This window comes from Liolophura sinensis, unplaced genomic scaffold (genome assembly GCF_032854445.1).
Source record: "Liolophura sinensis isolate JHLJ2023 unplaced genomic scaffold, CUHK_Ljap_v2 scaffold_14, whole genome shotgun sequence".
In the NCBI taxonomy this organism is placed as follows: Eukaryota; Metazoa; Mollusca; class Polyplacophora; order Chitonida; family Chitonidae; genus Liolophura; species Liolophura sinensis.
In genome coordinates, this window is record NW_027017953.1 from 805,981 (window position 1) to 824,053 (window position 18,073).

Below are 18,073 nucleotides of genomic sequence, written 5' to 3' on the forward strand. Positions count from 1 at the left end.
GGCTAAAAGAAACGCCATATTACTTCTAGGTACTTGCATTTGCTTCAATGGAGTTTTTGAATATAATAGAAGACTTTCCTCATAAATTTTCACTGAAACTTCTCCTTAACACTGAAGACAAAAAAATGCAATGTTGGTAAATGACCTAATTTCATCCAAGCTGCTCACTGTTCCGGACTCGTACAGTTCTTCTGATGAAAGCGCTTCAGGTCTGAAGTTTGTTTGGACGGCATGATTATCTTATACTTGCAGGTGCATAAACAGCTGACTGAAAATGCACTGCTTTGGGCAAAAGTTCAGATCATTTGTCAGATAACAATAACTTACACACTGTCATCATTCAACTGTGTGTACATAAGTCAAGGTTGTAGTCATGTTACCGTATATACATGTAACTACAGCCATTATGGTTGCATTTTGGCCACGGAGGAATAAACTTTAAATCTAACTTCACAAATACCCATTAAAGGTTTAAGAGAACTAAAAACTGATATGCCAATCAAGTGAACAAGTTACTCAAATCTTCTGAACAAAGGTGTGGACATTGTAAAATTGAAGGTCTACTTACTTTCTTCATAATCCTCTGTGAAGTACTTGGCCTTGTCTCTGGTCAAGCGGTCACTGTTGTCCAGGGGCATCTCCAGGAGAACCTCGTCATCAGGGTCAAGCTGTCCCTCTTTGCCCTCTCTATGGTCCATGGTGTCACCATTTCTCTTACCATCGTCACACTTTTGCATTATTCTGTAACTCCAATAGTTAACCCATTATAAATCTGTCCCCCATCCTACAAGCTAAAGCAATGTTTAATATGGATAAACATCTGCATACCTGTGCTGCTAAATCTTCATAAACTGTCAATCAGCTTTCTCATAACATTTAACCTCAAAGAAATGGAGAAGACATAAACAGAGAGGAATCAAATGTTGCTGAAATAAAAATTTGTGAAAATCACTGACCCCTATTTAGAAAATCTTGACAAAGTTCAGCTCCAAAGTCCCCTGGCTACATGGATAATGAGGCATTGGGACTTTGCTCTGCATTTGTCAAACCTCTCTTGAGGTCAAGGGAATTAAGATAAAAGAGACTCAGTTCAAAGTGTTCCACCATAGCTTTAGGTCATACCACAGCTAGGTGGTAACAGCTTTGGCTGTCAGCAGTTTCTTGTACTTGTAATAATTGTGATACCCTGATGACATGGATCCACACTTTGGGTACGAAATAAACAAACTTTATAATTTCCATCCCAGATAAACCCTCACTTTAGAAAAGACATTTTTTATTCTTGTCAAGATTGGTGGCTACAGAAATTCTGAGTACAAGGTTGCTTTGTGCACTTGCTCTCCTGAGACCTAGCCAGCCTGCAGTTTTACACAGAACCATAAACTGTCGCTGCAGTTTTACCTCTGGCATGGGGTGGTGGTTTGTCCCACCCATAAACCAGGCCCCTGCCATCTGTGAGACGTCATGAGAACATTGCTACACCCCAATGGAAAACCCTGGTGTCTTACCCCATATCGCTGTGGAGTCCTTAACATGAACCATATCGCTGATGGAGTTTGTGTCAATCTAGCTGAACCTTAACATGAACCATATCGCTGATGGAGTCTGTGTCAATCTAGCAGTCCTTAACATGGACCATATCGCTGTGCAGTCTGTGTCAATCTAGCAGAGCCTTAACATGGATCATATCACAGTGGAGCCTTTGTCAATCTAGCAGAACCTTAACATGAACCATATTGCTGATGGAGTCTGTGTCAATCTAGCAGAGCCTTAACATGGATCATATCACTGTGCAGTCTGTGTCAATCTAGCAGAGCCTTAACATGAACCATATCGCGGTGGAGTCTGTGTCAATCTAGCAGTCTTTAACATGGACCATATCGCTGTGCAGTCTGTGTCAATTTAGCAGAGCCTTAACATGGACCATATCGCAGTGGAGTCTGTATAAATCTAGCAGTCCTTAACATGAACCATATCGCTGATGGAGTCTGTGTCAATCTAGCAGAACCTTAACATGAACCATATCACTGTGGAGTCTGTGTCAATCTAGCAGAACCTTAACATGGACCATATCGCAGTGGAGTCTGTGTCAATCTAGCAGTCCTTAACATGGACCATATCGCTATGGAGTCTGTGTCAATCTAGCAGAGCCTTAACATGGACCATATCGCAGTGGAGTCTGTGTCAATCTAGCAGTCCTTAACATGGACCATATCGCTGTGCAGTCTGTGTCAATCTAGCAGAGCCTTATCATGAACCATATCGCTGTGGAGTCTGTGTCAATCTAGCAGAACCTTAACATGGACCATATCGCAGTGGAGTCTGTGTCAATCTAGCAGAACCTTAACATGAAACGTATCGCTGTGGAGTCTGTCAATCTAGCAGAATCTTAAGGTCTGTTTTCTTCAACAAAACAGCACATGAGAAGCTAATCTGACCAGACAACTTCTAACTGACCACACAACTTCTAATTGACCACACAACTTCTAACTGACCAGACAACATCTATCTGACCAGGCAACGTCTAACTGATCACACAACTTCTAACTGACCACACAACTTCTAACTGACCTGACCAACCCATCTAAACACTTTAATTAATTAAACCATAAAGCTGTCTGTATCTCCATCAAACAGAAGCTCGGTCATGAAACCATACATTGGTGTCAGTTTCTAAAATGACCTTGTGATGATAATGGTAACCAATGAGAAAACAACACAAAACATTATTACAACAGGAAACTTCAGATATCAATCTGATGGTTTCATGTATCTCAGAAATATTACACTGAAAAACAGAGTTCTGCAGCTGGTTCAGAAGAGTAAATCATTCTCAAATGGAGTAGTACGTGTCTATTTGCTCTTCTTAAGATGAAGATACAAGTTGGAGTCAAAGCATCAACAAGAATCTGTCAGCATCATATTTTACACTAAACTGCTTCGCATGTTACAACCTACCATAAATCTAAATGCATAAATGAACTGAATTCCCCTTTGCCAAACCAAGCAGAAGACTGTCTCTCTGAGGTGATTGTGCCCACTGAGGATATCTGTTTTGACAGCTGGTATGTTTGCCGGCCAGTCAGCTGGTCAGCTGCGGTGACTGAGCTGAGCCGGGATCAGTGTCCAGTGTGGACGGTCAGCAATTGTCTGTCTCAGGGCTAGCCCGCAAACAAACAAACTACAGCTGAGTTAGCCGAGATAATGCATACGCAAACGTCCACCAAAACTCTTACACACAAGGACCAGATGGACATAGGAGTGCAGGTAATCGCCTGTCCGATGTGGTATGAGGTATTCCTGAACTTGAGCCGTGTCCTTCTCCTGCTTTCTCTGGCTCACTTCTGAAGACTTACTCGCTGCCACACTATCTATTTTTGCCCGCACAAGATTCCATGAAATCAGAAGGGAATGTCAAAAGGTCAGATCCGCTTGTACCCCGCTCCCCATGCCCTTGTTATGTAATCCAGACCATTCACTTCATCTCCTCTTTCATCGCTTTCTTTGTGCACATCAATGTCGAGGCTGGCTATGCCATTTCGCTCCAGCCTTGTATGTACATTACAATTAACCTGTACCTGAGGGAGACAAACCTCTCACAATGAGCCCCAGCTGGGCTAATGGCTTATCATTTGCTGTCTACACAACAGATACAGGCACCAAAGAAAGGCCTTCATTTTTTATCTCATCTCATGGTTAACTCATCTTGTTTACTTCACCCCTTTACTCACATACTTGTTTGTTTTTAAAAACAAGACATTTTTTTCTTGTACAAGAACATCACCTTCTTGCCCACATAGCGACTGTTGACTTTGTTGCCAAGCAAATTTACTTACTGGTACCTGTCTTTGAAGTAGGTACTTTTGTTGTGTTAATTAATCCCATGTAATTCATTCAGGTATGGAGACTTTCAAGTGTGTGCTGCGGTAATCAATAACTTGTTATCTCTACCTGTGCGTTTGTTCCCACAGGTTGAGGCACTAGTCTTCACACTAGCCACTCCTCATCACCTACTCAGAGGGGTGAACTCCGGGATCAAATAGATAGCCACGTTCTTCGCACCGGAGAGGCCTAACTTCAATCAATCAATGCCTGCCTTCTGACAGCCTCAGTGAAGTCTGCAGTTCACCATTACATCATCAAATATCAGGCCATTCCACGACAAGATGCCCCAATTCATCATTAAATCTGTTACACTCTCCTACACGGACAATCAGGGATTAGACAATGAGGATAACACGATAAGCGGGCTTCATTTAATTACCATCACTCATTCTGTTTCTTGGTTGTTATGGCGATAGCTTGCATCATGAGCCAATAAGACATCTAGCAGGTGTTTTGATAGTCACTATTGCCTACAAACTGATCACTTATTACCACTGTAAGAGTAAAGGCCACAGATCTACAAGACAAACATTCAAAAAATTTCCACTAAGAATAGGCCAAGGCATCACTTCTTTCTCTTTTCACTCTTCTCTTTTGTGATTGACAGGAGAAAAAAATACAGTTATGTATAAGAATGTGTTGAAAATTTTTTACCACAAAATAATAATGCTTTTCATAATCCAAATTCTAGCTGTTGTTTGGTCAGGAATTCAGTCTCTAATACTTTGGGTAAATGAAATGACTCAAATTTTCAAAAGAAAAAGGAGCCATGATTTCATCCATTTTCAAAAAGAAAATTCTGGCATGCATGAACATAGTTTCCCTATGACATCCTCATACTAGCAGTTTCATCACATCTACCTCTCTCATAACGTAGTTTCCCTATGACAACCTCACACTAGCAGTTTCATCACATCTACCTCTCTCATAATGTAGGTTCCCTATGACAACCTCACACTAGCAGTTTCATCACATCTACCTCTCTCATAATGTAGTTTCCCTATGACATCCTCATACTAGCAGTTTCATCACATCTACCTCTCTCATAATGTAGTTTCCCTATGACAACCTCACACTAGCAGTTTCATCACATCTCCCTCTCTCATAACGTAGTTCCCCTCTGACAACCTCACACCAGCAGTTTCATCACATCTACCTCTCTCATAACGTAGGTTCCCTATGACAATCTCACACTAGCAGTTTCATCACATCTACCTCTCTCATAATGTAGTTTCCCTATGACATCCTCATACTAGCAGTTTCATCACATCTACCTCTCTCATAATGTAGTTTCCCTATGACAACCTCACACTAGCAGTTTCATCACATCTACCTCTCTCATAATGTAGGTTCCCTATGACAACCTCACACTAGCAGTTTCGTCACATCTACCTCTCTCATAATGTAGTTTCCCTATGACAACCTCACACTAGCAGTTTCATCATGTCTCCCTCTGCCATAACGTAGTTCCCCTCTGACAACCTCACACTAGCAGTTTCATCATGTCTCCCTCTGACATAATGTAGTTCCCCTATGACAACCTCACACTAGCAGTTTCATTACATCTACCTCTCTCATAACGTAGTTCCCCTCTGACAACCTCACACTAGCAGTTTCATCATGTCTCCCTCTCTCATAACGTAGTTCCCCTCTGACAACCTCATACCAGCAGTTTCATCACATCTACCTCTCTCATAACGTAGTTTCCCTATGACAACCTCACACCAGCAGTTTCATCACGTCTACCTCTGCCATACGTAGTTCCCCTCTGACAACCTCACACTAGCAGTTTCATCACATCTACCTCTCTCATAACGTAGTTCCCCTCTGACAGCCTCACACCAGCAGTTTCATCACATCTACCTCTCTCATAACGTAGTTTCCCTATGACAACTTCACACCAGCAGTTTCATCACGTCTACCTCTGCCATAACGTAGTTCCCCTCTGACAACCTCACACCAGCAGTTTCATCACATCTACCTCTCTCATAACGTAGTTTCCCTATGACAACTTCACACCAGCAGTTTCATCACGTCTACCTCTGCCATAACGTAGTTCCCCTCTGACAACCTCACACTAGCAGTTTCATCACATCTACCTCTCTCATAATGTAGTTTCCTTATGACAACCTCACACCAGCAGTTTCATCATGTCTACCTCTCTCATAACGTAGTTTCCTTATGACAACCTCACACTAGCAGTTTCATCACGTCTACCTCTGCCATAACGTAGTTCCCCTCTGACAACCTCACACTAGCAGTTTCATCACATCTACCTCTCTCATAACGTAGTTCCCCTCTGACAACCTCACACCAGCAGTTTCATCACATCTACCTCTCTCATAACGTAGTTTCCCTATGACAACTTCACACCAGCAGTTTCATCACGTCTACCTCTGCCATAACGTAGTTCCCCTCTGACAACCTCACACCAGCAGTTTCATCACATCTACCTCTCTCATAATGTAGTTTCCTTATGACAACCTCACATCAGCAGCTTCATCACATCTACCTCTCCCATAACGTAGTTTCCCTCTGACAACCTCACACCAGCAGTTTCATCACATCTACTTCTCTCATAATGTAGTTTCCCTATGACAACCTCACACTAGCAGTTTCATCACATCTACCTCTCTCATAATGTAGTTCCCCTCTGACAACCTCACACTAGCAGTTTCATCACATCTACCTCTCTCTCGTCGTCATATGACTGAAAAATTGTTGAGTACGACGTTAAACCCCAAGCACTCACTCACTCACTCTACCTCTCTTATAACGTAGTTTCCTTATGACAACCTCACACCAGCAGTTTCATCATGTCTACCTCTCTCATAACGTAGTTTCCTTATGACAACCTCACACCAGCAGTTTCATCACGTCTACCTCTCTCATAACGTAGTTTCCCTGTGACAACCTCACACTAGCAGTTTCATCACATCTACCTCTCTCATAACGTAGTTTCCCTATGACAACCTCACACCAGCAGTTTCATCACATCTACCTCTCCCATAACATTGATTTATTTGGATTTGAATTCATATCTACTTCATACAGATAAAAAGTTAGAAAGAACTAAAGTTCTCACGATCCTTATCCCATCCTTGACTAAAACCTTGACTAATGAGTTCATTAAATTTGATCTGTATGTTTGTAGTCCATCTACTACATGTCAAGCTGTCACTTTAAACCAGCCAAACTGTACATTATACAGACTACAGCATGTAGTTCACTTTAAACCAGCCAAACTGTACATTATACAGACTACAGTATGTGGTTCACTTCAGACTAGCCAAACTGTACATTATACAGACTACAGCATGTAGTTCACTTTAGATCAGCCAAACTGTACATTATACAGACTACAGCATGTAGTTCACTTTGAACCAGCCAAACTGTACATTATACAGACTACAGTATGTAGTTCACTTTAGAGCACCCAAACTGTACATTATACAGACTACAGCATGTAGTTCACTTTAGACCAGCCAAACTGTACATTCTACAGACTACAGTATGTAGTTCACTTCAGACCAGCCAAAAACTGTACATTATACAGACTACAGTATGTAGTTCACTTGAGACCAGCCAAACTGTACATGATACAGACTACAGCATGTAGTTCACGTTAGACCAGCTAAACTGTACATTATACAGACTACAGCATGTAGTTCACTTAGACCAGCCAAACTGTACATTATACAGACTACACTATGTAGTTCCCATTAGACCGAACAAACTGTACACTATACAGACTACAGTATGTAGTTCACTTCAGACCAGCCAAACTGTACATTATACAGACTACACTACGTAGTTCACTTTAAACCAGCCAAACTGTACATTCTACAGACTACACTATGTAGTTCACTTTAAACCAGCCAAACTGTACATTCTACAGACTACAGCATGTAGTTCACTTCAGACCAGCCAAACTGTACATTATACAGACTACAGCATGTAGTTTACTTTAAGCCAGCCAAACTGTACATTCTACAGACTACAGGATGTAGTTCACTTTAAACCAGCCAAACTGTACATTATACAGACTACAGGATGTAGTTCACTTTAGACCTGCCAAACTGTACATTATACAGACTACAGCATGTAGTTCACTTTAGACCGACCAAATTGTACATTATACAGACTACACTATGTAGTTCACTTTAAACCAGCCAAACTGTACATTCTACAGACTACAGCATGTAGTTCACTTTTGACCAGCCAAACTGTACATTATACAGACTACACTATGTAGTTCACTTTAGACCGACCAAACTGTACATTATACAGACTACAGCATGTAGTTCACTTTAAACCAGCCAAACTGTACATTCTACAGACTACAGCATGTAGTTCACTTTTGACCAGCCAAACTGTACATTATACAGACTACACTATGTAGTTCACTTCAGGCCAGCCAAACTGTACATTATACAGACTACACTATGTGGTTCACTTTAAACCAGCCAAATTGTACATTATACAGACTACAGCATGTATTTCACTTTAGACCGACCAAACTGTACATGATACAGACTACAGTATGTAGTTCACTTTAGACCGACCAAACTGTACATTATACAGACTCCAGTATGTAGTTCACTTTAAACCACCCAAACTGTACATTCTACAGACCACAGTAAGTAGTTCACTTTAGACCAGCCAAACTGTACATTATACAGACTACAGTATGTAGTTCACTTCAGACCAGCCAAACTGTACATTCTACAGACTACATCATGTAGTTCACTTTAGACCGACCAAACTGTACATGATACAGACTACAGCATGCAGTTCACTTTAGACCGACCAAACTGTACATTCTACAGACTACAGTATGTAGTTCACTTTAAACCACCCAAACTGTACATTATACAGACCACAGTATGTAGTTCACTTTAGGCCAGCCAAACTGTACATTATACAGACTACAGCATGTAGTTCACTTCAGACCAGCCAAACTGTACATTATACAGACTACAGTATGTAGTTCACTTCAGATCAGCCAAACTGTACATTCTACAGGCTACACTATGTGGTTCACTTTAGACCAGCCAAACTGTACATTCTACAGACTACAGCATGTAGTTCACTTCAGACCAGCCAAACTGTACATTATACAGACTACAGTATGTAGTTCACTTTAAACCAGCCAAACTGTACATTCTACAGACTACAGCATGTAGTTCACGTTAGACCAGCCAAATTGTACATTATACAGACTACAGTATGTAGTTCACTTCAGACCAGCCAAACTGTACATTATACAGACTACTGCATGTAGTTCACTTCAGACCACCCAAACTGTACATTATACAGACTACAGCATGTAGTTCACTTTAAACCTGCCAAACTGTACATTATACAGACTACAGGATGTAGTTCACTTTAGACCAGCCAAACTGTACATTATACAGACTACAGTATGTAGTTCACTTTAAACCAGCCAAACTGTACATTCTACAGACTACAGCATGTAGTTCACTTTAAACCAGCCAAACTGTACATTATACAGACTACAGCATGTAGTTCACTTTTGACCAGCCAAACTGTACATTATACAGACTACAGTATGTAGTTCACTTCAGACCAGCCAAACTGTACATTCTACAGACTACAGTAAGTAGTTCACTTTAGACCAGCCAAACTCTACATTCTACAGACTACAGCATGTAGTTCACTTTAGGCCAGCCAAACTGTGCATTATACAGACTACAGTATGTAGTTCACTTCAGACCAGCCAAACTGTACATTATACAGACTACAGCATGTAGTTCACTTTAAACCAGCCAAACTGTACATTCTACAGACTACATCATGTAGTTCACGTTAGACCAGCCAAACTGTACATTATACAGACTACAGTATGTAGTTCACTTCAGACCAGCCAAACTGTACATTACACAGACTACAGCATGTAGTTCACTTCAGAGCACCCAAACTGTACATTATACAGACTACAGCATGTAGTTCACTTTAAACCTGCCAAACTGTACATTCTACAGACTACAGGATGTAGTTCACTTCAGACCAGCCAAACTGTACATTATACATACTACAGTATGTAGTTCACTTTAAACCAGCCGAACTGTACATTATACAGACTACAGCATGTAGTTCACTTTAAACCAGCCAAACTGTACATTATACAGACTACAGCATGTAGTTCACTTTAGACCAGCCAAACTGTACATTATACAGACTACAGTATGTAGTTCACTTCAGACCAGCCAAACTGTACATTCTACAGACTACAGCATGTAGTTCACTTTAGACCAGCCAAACTGTACATTCTACAGACTACAGTATGTAGTTCACTTCAGACCAGCCAAACTGTACATTATACAGACTACAGTATGTAGTTCACTTCAGACCAGCCAAACTGTACATTATACAGACTACAGTAAGTAGTTCACTTTAGACCAGCCAAACTGTACATTCTACAGACTACAGCATGTAGTTAACTTCTGACCAGCCTAACTGTACATTATACAGACTACAGTATGTAGTTCAGGAATCTTTCATTTCAATCACCAAACCTTATCTTTGCATTTCTACACTGTATCACAAAAGTCCGAGAGCTCTAGTTACATTTTTTATCGGAACATATCTAGTACAGATTTAACCCCCCCACTCCCCAAATAAAAACACCAAAATTTTGAAATCATTCCCAAAAATTTCCTCATGGATAATGGAACTCAAAAAGGTATATACTGGTATATCATTTTTGCATTATTTTAGTTTACATTACTTGATTTCATAAAGAAAATTGTAATGTGATAAAAATACTATAAAAAAACATCAAAGATAACATAGAAATGTTTTCTTCACCTTGGTATTTTTGCAAGTAATACTTAGAGATGGAAATATTTTCTTCTTTTAGAAAACTCAATACCACAGATAACATCAGATTTTTAATCATTTGGCTATTAGAAGGTACACATAACAGAAAATGACCTCCACTTTTTTATATTAGGGCTGTCAGTAAAAACTAGCATATAACACTGCATGATCTTTTGATCCATAGACAAATATTAGCAAACAAATAGTAACCCCAGCCTGTACTCTACAGGTATTTATTACTTAGTGTGCATGACTGCTGAAGATTCTACCAAAACACAACTCACAAACAGGAATCCCAGTCTGTACTCTACAGGTATTTATTACTTAGTGTGCATGACTGCTGAAGATTCTACCAAAACACAACTCACAAACAGGAATCCCTGCCTGTACTCTACAGGTATTTATTACTTAGTGTGCATGACTGCTGAAGATTCTACCAAAACACAACTCACAAACAGGAATCCCAGTCTGTACTCTACAGGTATTAATTACTTAGTGTGCATGACTGCTGAAGATTCTACCAAAACACAACTCACAAACAGGAATCCCAGTCTGTACTCTACAGGTATTTATTACTTAGTGTGCATGACTGCTGAAGATTCTACCAAAACACAACTCACAAACAGGAATCCCTGCCTGTACTCTACAGGTATTTATTACTTAGTGTGCATGACTGCTGAAGATTCTACCAAAACACAACTCACAAACAGGAATCCCAGTCTGTACTGTACAGGTATTTATTACTTAGTGTGCATGACTGCTGAAGATTCTACCAAAACACAACTCACAAACAGGAATCCCAGCCTGTACTCTACAGGTATCTATTACTTAGTGTGCATGACTGCTGAAGATTCTACCAAAACACAACTCACAAACAGGAATCCCAGTCTGTACTCAACAGGTATTTATTACTTAGTGTGCATGACTGCTGAAGATTCTACCAAAACACAACTCACAAACAGGAATCCCAGTCTGTACTGTACAGGTATTTATTACTTAGTGTGCATGACTGCTGAAGATTCTACCAAAACACAACTCACAAACAGGAATCCCAGTCTGTACTCTACAGGTATTTATTACTTAGTGTGCATGACTGCTGAAGATTCTACCAAAACACAACTCACAAACAGGAATCCCAGTCTGTACTGTACAGGTATTTATTACTTAGTGTGCATGACTGCTGAAGATTCTACCAAAACACAACTCACAAACAGGAATCCCAGTCTGTACTCTACAGGTATTTATTACTTAGTGTGCATGACTGCTGAAGATTCTACCAAAACACAACTCACAAACAGGAATCCCAGTCTGTACTGTACAGGTATTTATTACTTAGTGTGCATGACTGCTGAAGATTCTACCAAAACACAACTCACAAACAGGAATCCCAGTCTGTACTCAACAGGTATTTATTACTTAGTGTGCATGACTGCTAAAGATTCTACCAAAACACAACTCACAAACAGGAATCCCAGCCTGTACTCTACAGGTATTTATTACTTAGTGTGCATGACTGCTGAAGATTCTACCAAAACACAACTCACAAACAGGAATCCCAGTCTGTACTCTACAGGTATTTATTACTTAGTGTGCATGACTGCTGAAGATTCTACCAAAACACAACTCACAAACAGGAATCCCAGTCTGTACTCTACAGGTATTTATTACTTAGTGTGCATGACTCAAAACAAAACCCAACCTGACTGCAGTTGGCTGAGGGGCAGTACGACCAGAGTAATCAGAGGTATCCAGTAAATGAGCCATAAGAGGGGAAGAATTTCTGCTCGTTAACAAAAACGCCTGATGGGTGCCCCTACCTGTATGTTACCAGGGCTGTACAGGTACCACAGAGAGTGAGATATCAGTCACCATAGTAGCTGACAAGCTGGACAATTGTCACCTGTACACCAGCCACCTACAAAGCGTTTTTGCTGGTGAGGAGTCCTAGTGGTTTCAAAGGGAAATAATAAAAACTTTAACGAGGTACTAGTGGGAAGACTCTTCTAACTGCATTCTAGGCTGCAGGTACAAGTGTAGCAGGAATTATTATTATACCATATTCATTACCTGTCAAGTTACTGATGTGTACATGTGCTCTGCCGGTAATTCAGATAACACATTTACCACATCAAAGAAATGTTTGCCGAGCTTAACAAACAGGTGTATAGCTACTGCATCATGTATGAATCCCAGGGATAGGCATACACATATATGACTCCATCCCTGCGCTCTCTTCTCCTCCTCTGACATGGGTCAGCCCACTGTTGTTTCATCACAGTTTGTCACCCAGCATGATCAGTATTTAGTGTGGTCAGCCACAGAGGGTGTAAATCTGACCACCTAGCTAGAAAATCGCTGAGATCGCACCCCCTTTTCTATCCTGCACCCCTCCCCCTCACCCCATACCAGTTACCACTGGTAATTATAAAACCATGAAATCAAAAAGTAATCAGACATGAACGAAGTCAACAAAACACATGGCCATCAACTGATGACTTTCTGGAATTCATCAAAAGCTTGATATAAACTGCCAGCGTTTGCAGAAAACTGGAGCAGACTGAGGATCCTGTCTTTCCCTACACCCATGTATTTGTTTGGAGCTCTTGTACAGTTGTGTGAAGTGATCACTCGCAGATGGTGTAAAGCAAATCTCCAGCTTTACTAAAACAGCTGATGAGTTCTACCAGATGGGAATCATACATTCTTGTCAACACAGGTCACAAATGTACACATCTACCCTCATGTAGATAATTATATCAACTATTTCACTGCAACTTAATTAACGCATTAACGAGTAACTCATGGTGAAGGGTTTAAAGACCATTATTAAATACTGCTCATAGTGTACTGGGCAACACTGTCAAAGCACAGATTACCCTTGGAGTTCATGTCCGCACATGTTTTATACTCGGGATGCAATATCGACAATTGATGAACTGGCCAGCAGTTGAATTAAAGCTTTGGAACAATTATAATGAGGGCATCACAAACAAATGTAGTGTATGCCAAGGCTTTACAACAAATCTAATACTACTTATTGTTAAAATATACATATTAGTAATCTATGCAAAATAGTTATTAAGACTGACTTTACCCTACACAGGTTGGCTTCTTTGCTTTCCCAGGATGAGCATGTTTTGTTATGTTATTACACAACAACAAATTGGTACATGTGTAGAGGTACTGCAAAAGATAACTTGCTGCCCAACCGTTACGTGCACTGACTGAAGGATTGCTGCCCAACCGTTATGTGCACTGACTGAAGGATTGCTGCCCAACTGTCATGTGCACTGACTGAAGGATTGCTGCCCAACCGTTATGTGCACTGACTGAAGGCTTGTTGCCCAACCGTCATGTGCATTGACTGAAGGATTGCTGCCCAACTGTTATGTGCACTGACTGAAGGCTTGCTGCCCAACGGTTATGTGCACTGACTGAAGGATTGTTGCCCAACTGTTATGTGCACTGACTGAAGGATTGCTGCCCAACTGTTATGTGCACTGACTGAAGGCTTGTTGCCCAACTGTTATGTGCACTGACTGAAGGCTTGTTGCCCAACGGTTATGTGCACTGACTGAAGGATTGCTGCCCAACTGTTATGTGCACTGACTGAAGAATTGCTGCCCAACCGTTATATGCACTAACTGAAGGATTGCTGCCCAACCGTCATGTGCACTGACTGAAGGTTTGTTGCCCAACCGTTATGTGCACTGACTGAAGGCTTGTTGCCCAACTGTTATGTGCACTGACTGAAGGATTGCTGCCCAACCGTTATGTGCACTGACTGAAGGATTGCTGCCCAACCGTTATGTGCACTTGACTGAAGGTTTGTTGCCCAACCGTTATGTGCACCGACTGAAGGATTGCTGCCCAACTGTTGTGTGCACTGACTGAAGGATTGCTGCCCAACCGTCATGTGCACTGACTGAAGGCTTGTTGCCCAACTGTTATGTGCACTGACTGAAGGTTTGTTGCCCAACCATTATGTGCACTGACTGAAGGATTGCTGCCCAACTGTCATGTGCACTGACTGAAGGGTTGCTGCCCAACCGTTATGTGCACTGACTGAAGGCTTGTTGCCCAACCGTCATGTGCACTGACTGAAGGATTGCTGCCCAACTGTTATGTGCACTGACTGAAGGCTTGCTGCCCAACGGTTATGTGCACTGACTGAAGGATTGCTGCCCAACTGTTATGTGCACTGACTGAAGGATTGCTGCCCAACTGTTATGTGCACTGACTGAAGGCTTGTTGCCCAACCGTTATGTGCACTGACTGAAGGCTTGTTGCCCAACGGTTATGTGCACTGACTGAAGGATTGCTGCCAAACCGTTATGTGCACTGACTGAAGGATTGCTGCCCAACCGTTATGTGCACTGACTGAAGGATTGCTGCCCAACCGTTATGTGCACTGACTGAAGGCTTGTTGCCCAACTGTCATGTGCACTGACTGAAGGATTGCTGCCCAACCGTTATGTGCACTGACTGAAGGATTGCTGCCCAACCGTTATGTGCACTGACTGAAGGATTGCTGCCCAACCGTCATGTGCACTGACTGAAGTATTGCTGCCCAACTGTTATGTGCACTGACTGAAGGACTGCTGCCCAACTGTTATGTGCACTGACTGAAGGCTGATGTGGAAGTCGGAATAAAGTATATACAAATGACAATAAAGTATATATAAATGACAATAAAGTACATAAAAAGGATAATTAGTATATACAGCTGACAATAAGATATATATATAAAGGACAATAATGTATACGTAAGGACAATAAAGTATATATAAATGACAATAAAGGACATAAACGGGATAGTAAGTATATATAACTGACAATAAGATATATATACAGGACAATAAAGTATATATAAAGGATAATAAGTCAGAATATAGTGTGAGAAGTGACAGAAGAGCTAGAGAAGAGAATATCTCAGAAGTCAATCTAGTCTCATTTCCAGTTAGTACTTGGGCACAAAATGAGGTCAATACTAACAAATGATGCCATCACAATACACTGAAAAATGTCAAAGATTTCCATGATAAAACTTTTGTAAGGAATGTATGGAACATTCTCATTTTCACTTCAACAAGGGTTACAAAAAGGTCCGTGTGTCAAGTAGCGATCGGGCTATCACAGATTATCCGTAAAACAGCAGAACTTGTGCATGATTATACGTCAACCTTACAGATCAGGGCTGTTCTATCCGTGTCTTATAACACAGTGTAACAGTATAACAGTATAACACACTTTAATGAGCACAAAAACAGACGTTGTCATCAGCAGAAATGTCAATTTGTAATTTTGTTATAGCTCCATTTTTGGAGCTTCCCAAGATTTGCTCTTTACCTGAACAGACAGGGTAAAATACATGGTACAACAATATCTGAAAATGTGACACAGATAGATCTGTGTGACTTGTAGGTTCTTACACTTCTCAGCTCAGCACATGACCGGTGATGCTTCCCATCGTGTTTCTCTCACTTACCTCAGCTACCTACAGTAACACTCTCTCACAACTCTTCTCACTGATCTACAAACACAATCCCTGGTGAGGTGTGAATTACCTCTGTGTGTAAAGTTTCCTTCTGACTTCCTCGTGCGGCTTCTTACAAGCGAAATCAGTCACCAGAATGAACACTTAGCCAGTACAATAAGCATGCTTAACCTTCACTTCCTGACTTCAGCTCCCAGGCAGGCTACTAATCTGTACCACTAACCTTGCCTATGGTCTTCTGACTGAGATTAACTGACCCTAACTAACTGCAGGTATGTTATCATTCAGCATAAAGAACACAGACCTAGTCTGATAAGAGAAATCAATAATCACAATGTTGTCCAGGTATAAAGACCAGATAAATCAATCCAATACTAAAAGAATAAACAATCTTTAAAACTCAGAGCCATCTTCTGTAAAACTCTATAACATTTGCACATGTATAGGAATTGCCTAGCACTCACCGTGTGTGTGAAACTGAAGCCAGAGAAGTCTCTGCAAGTTACATGTGTTGAATATCTTCAAACATCATTCACTGACGACAGAGTCAACATGACGGCTAGTGTCAATCATAATTTTTGAAAATTTGTAGAAAATAAGTTTTTAAAAATATAACAGGAGAGAGATCCTTTACAGAAAAACTTTTGAAAACCTTTAGAAATAGGATTAAAATCATTTGTCCCCTTTGAAGATATTTATTCAAGTATTACAAAAAAAGAAAGAAAAAAACTCATGTGTTTATCAATATAAAATGAACCTGAGAACAGATAAAGACTTGTAAAATTGTCAAACATGAATCTGCATTGCCCCCTGATTAAGTAGGAATAATTTACCAATTTCATATGCCCCTAGTCAACACTCAATAGATATTCACGGCCAAATTGTTGGTATCACCATTACCGCCATGCAGATACAGGTTAACTGAAGCAAAACTGCAGCTGTTACATTCACTAGCATTATTTCTGAATAATGTTGACAGATGTCTGCCCAAACCTGCCTCCTTTCTAATGTCGTACATGTACCAGATTGATGTTATGGGGTAGGACAAACCTGTCCTTTGTTGACTACCCCAGTTTTATATGATGCCTATTAAAGTTTCTCACATACATACTAGAGTATACACCTCACAACCCAAGAAACAGGTAATTAATATAACCAATAACCTGCTCAACTTCATCAGACTCTCACACAATTAACAGTCATGACAGACAACATCACATATCTGCCTTCAGCGTCAATTTCCACGAAAGAAACCTTATTTTCTGCCTAGTCAGGATTAGCACCTGTGCTGATTTGCTGCCAGAAGATATACAATAATAAAACTGTTGGTAGTTTACCCGTCTGATTTGCTCCTGTTTGCTCCAATGTTAGGTGTGTACCTCACTGATAGGCCGTCTGGAGGGTACAGGCAGCGTGTGGATCGCCAGTAAGGTGTCTTCTATGACAGCTGTGGCAGACGGTCATATCACACCTGTACAGATCTGGTCAGTAAAGTCACATGACACTTAAACAGCTCTGGTCAGCAAAGTCATATCACACCTGAACAGCTCTGGTCAGTAATGTCACATCACACCTGAATGGTCCTGGTCAGTAAAGTCACATCAAACCTGAACAGTTCTGGTCAGTAAAGTCACATTACACCTGAATGGTTCTGGTCAGTAAAGTCACATCAAACCTGAACAGTTCTGGTCAGTAAAGTCACATCACACCTGAATGGTTCTGGTCAGTAAAGTCACATCAAACTTGAATGGTTCTGGTCAGCAAAGTCACATCACACCTGAACAGTTCTGGTCAGCAAAGTCACATCACACCTGAATGGTTCTGGTCAGTAAAGTCACATCACACCTG

At 40.8% G+C, this 18,073-nt stretch overlaps 1 protein-coding gene across 3 annotated transcripts in view; it reads right to left on the minus strand.

The window, feature by feature from the left end:
* The window catches only part of LOC135481234 (solute carrier family 4 member 11-like), a 91,785-nt gene that overhangs the window by 67,355 nt on the left and 6,357 nt on the right, over positions 1–18,073 (minus strand). For 2 of the 3 annotated variants that reach the window (XM_064761063.1, XM_064761066.1), the window contains exons 1-2: positions 16,217–16,502; positions 569–741 (exon numbers count right to left, since the gene is read on the minus strand). In XM_064761063.1, coding sequence (XP_064617133.1) covers positions 569–737 — 169 coding nt within the window. In that variant the 5' untranslated portion in view covers positions 738–741; positions 16,217–16,502. Of the gene's footprint in view, positions 1–568; positions 742–16,216; positions 16,503–18,073 lie in introns of those variants that run through there. The other variant, XM_064761064.1, reaches the window with a different exon arrangement.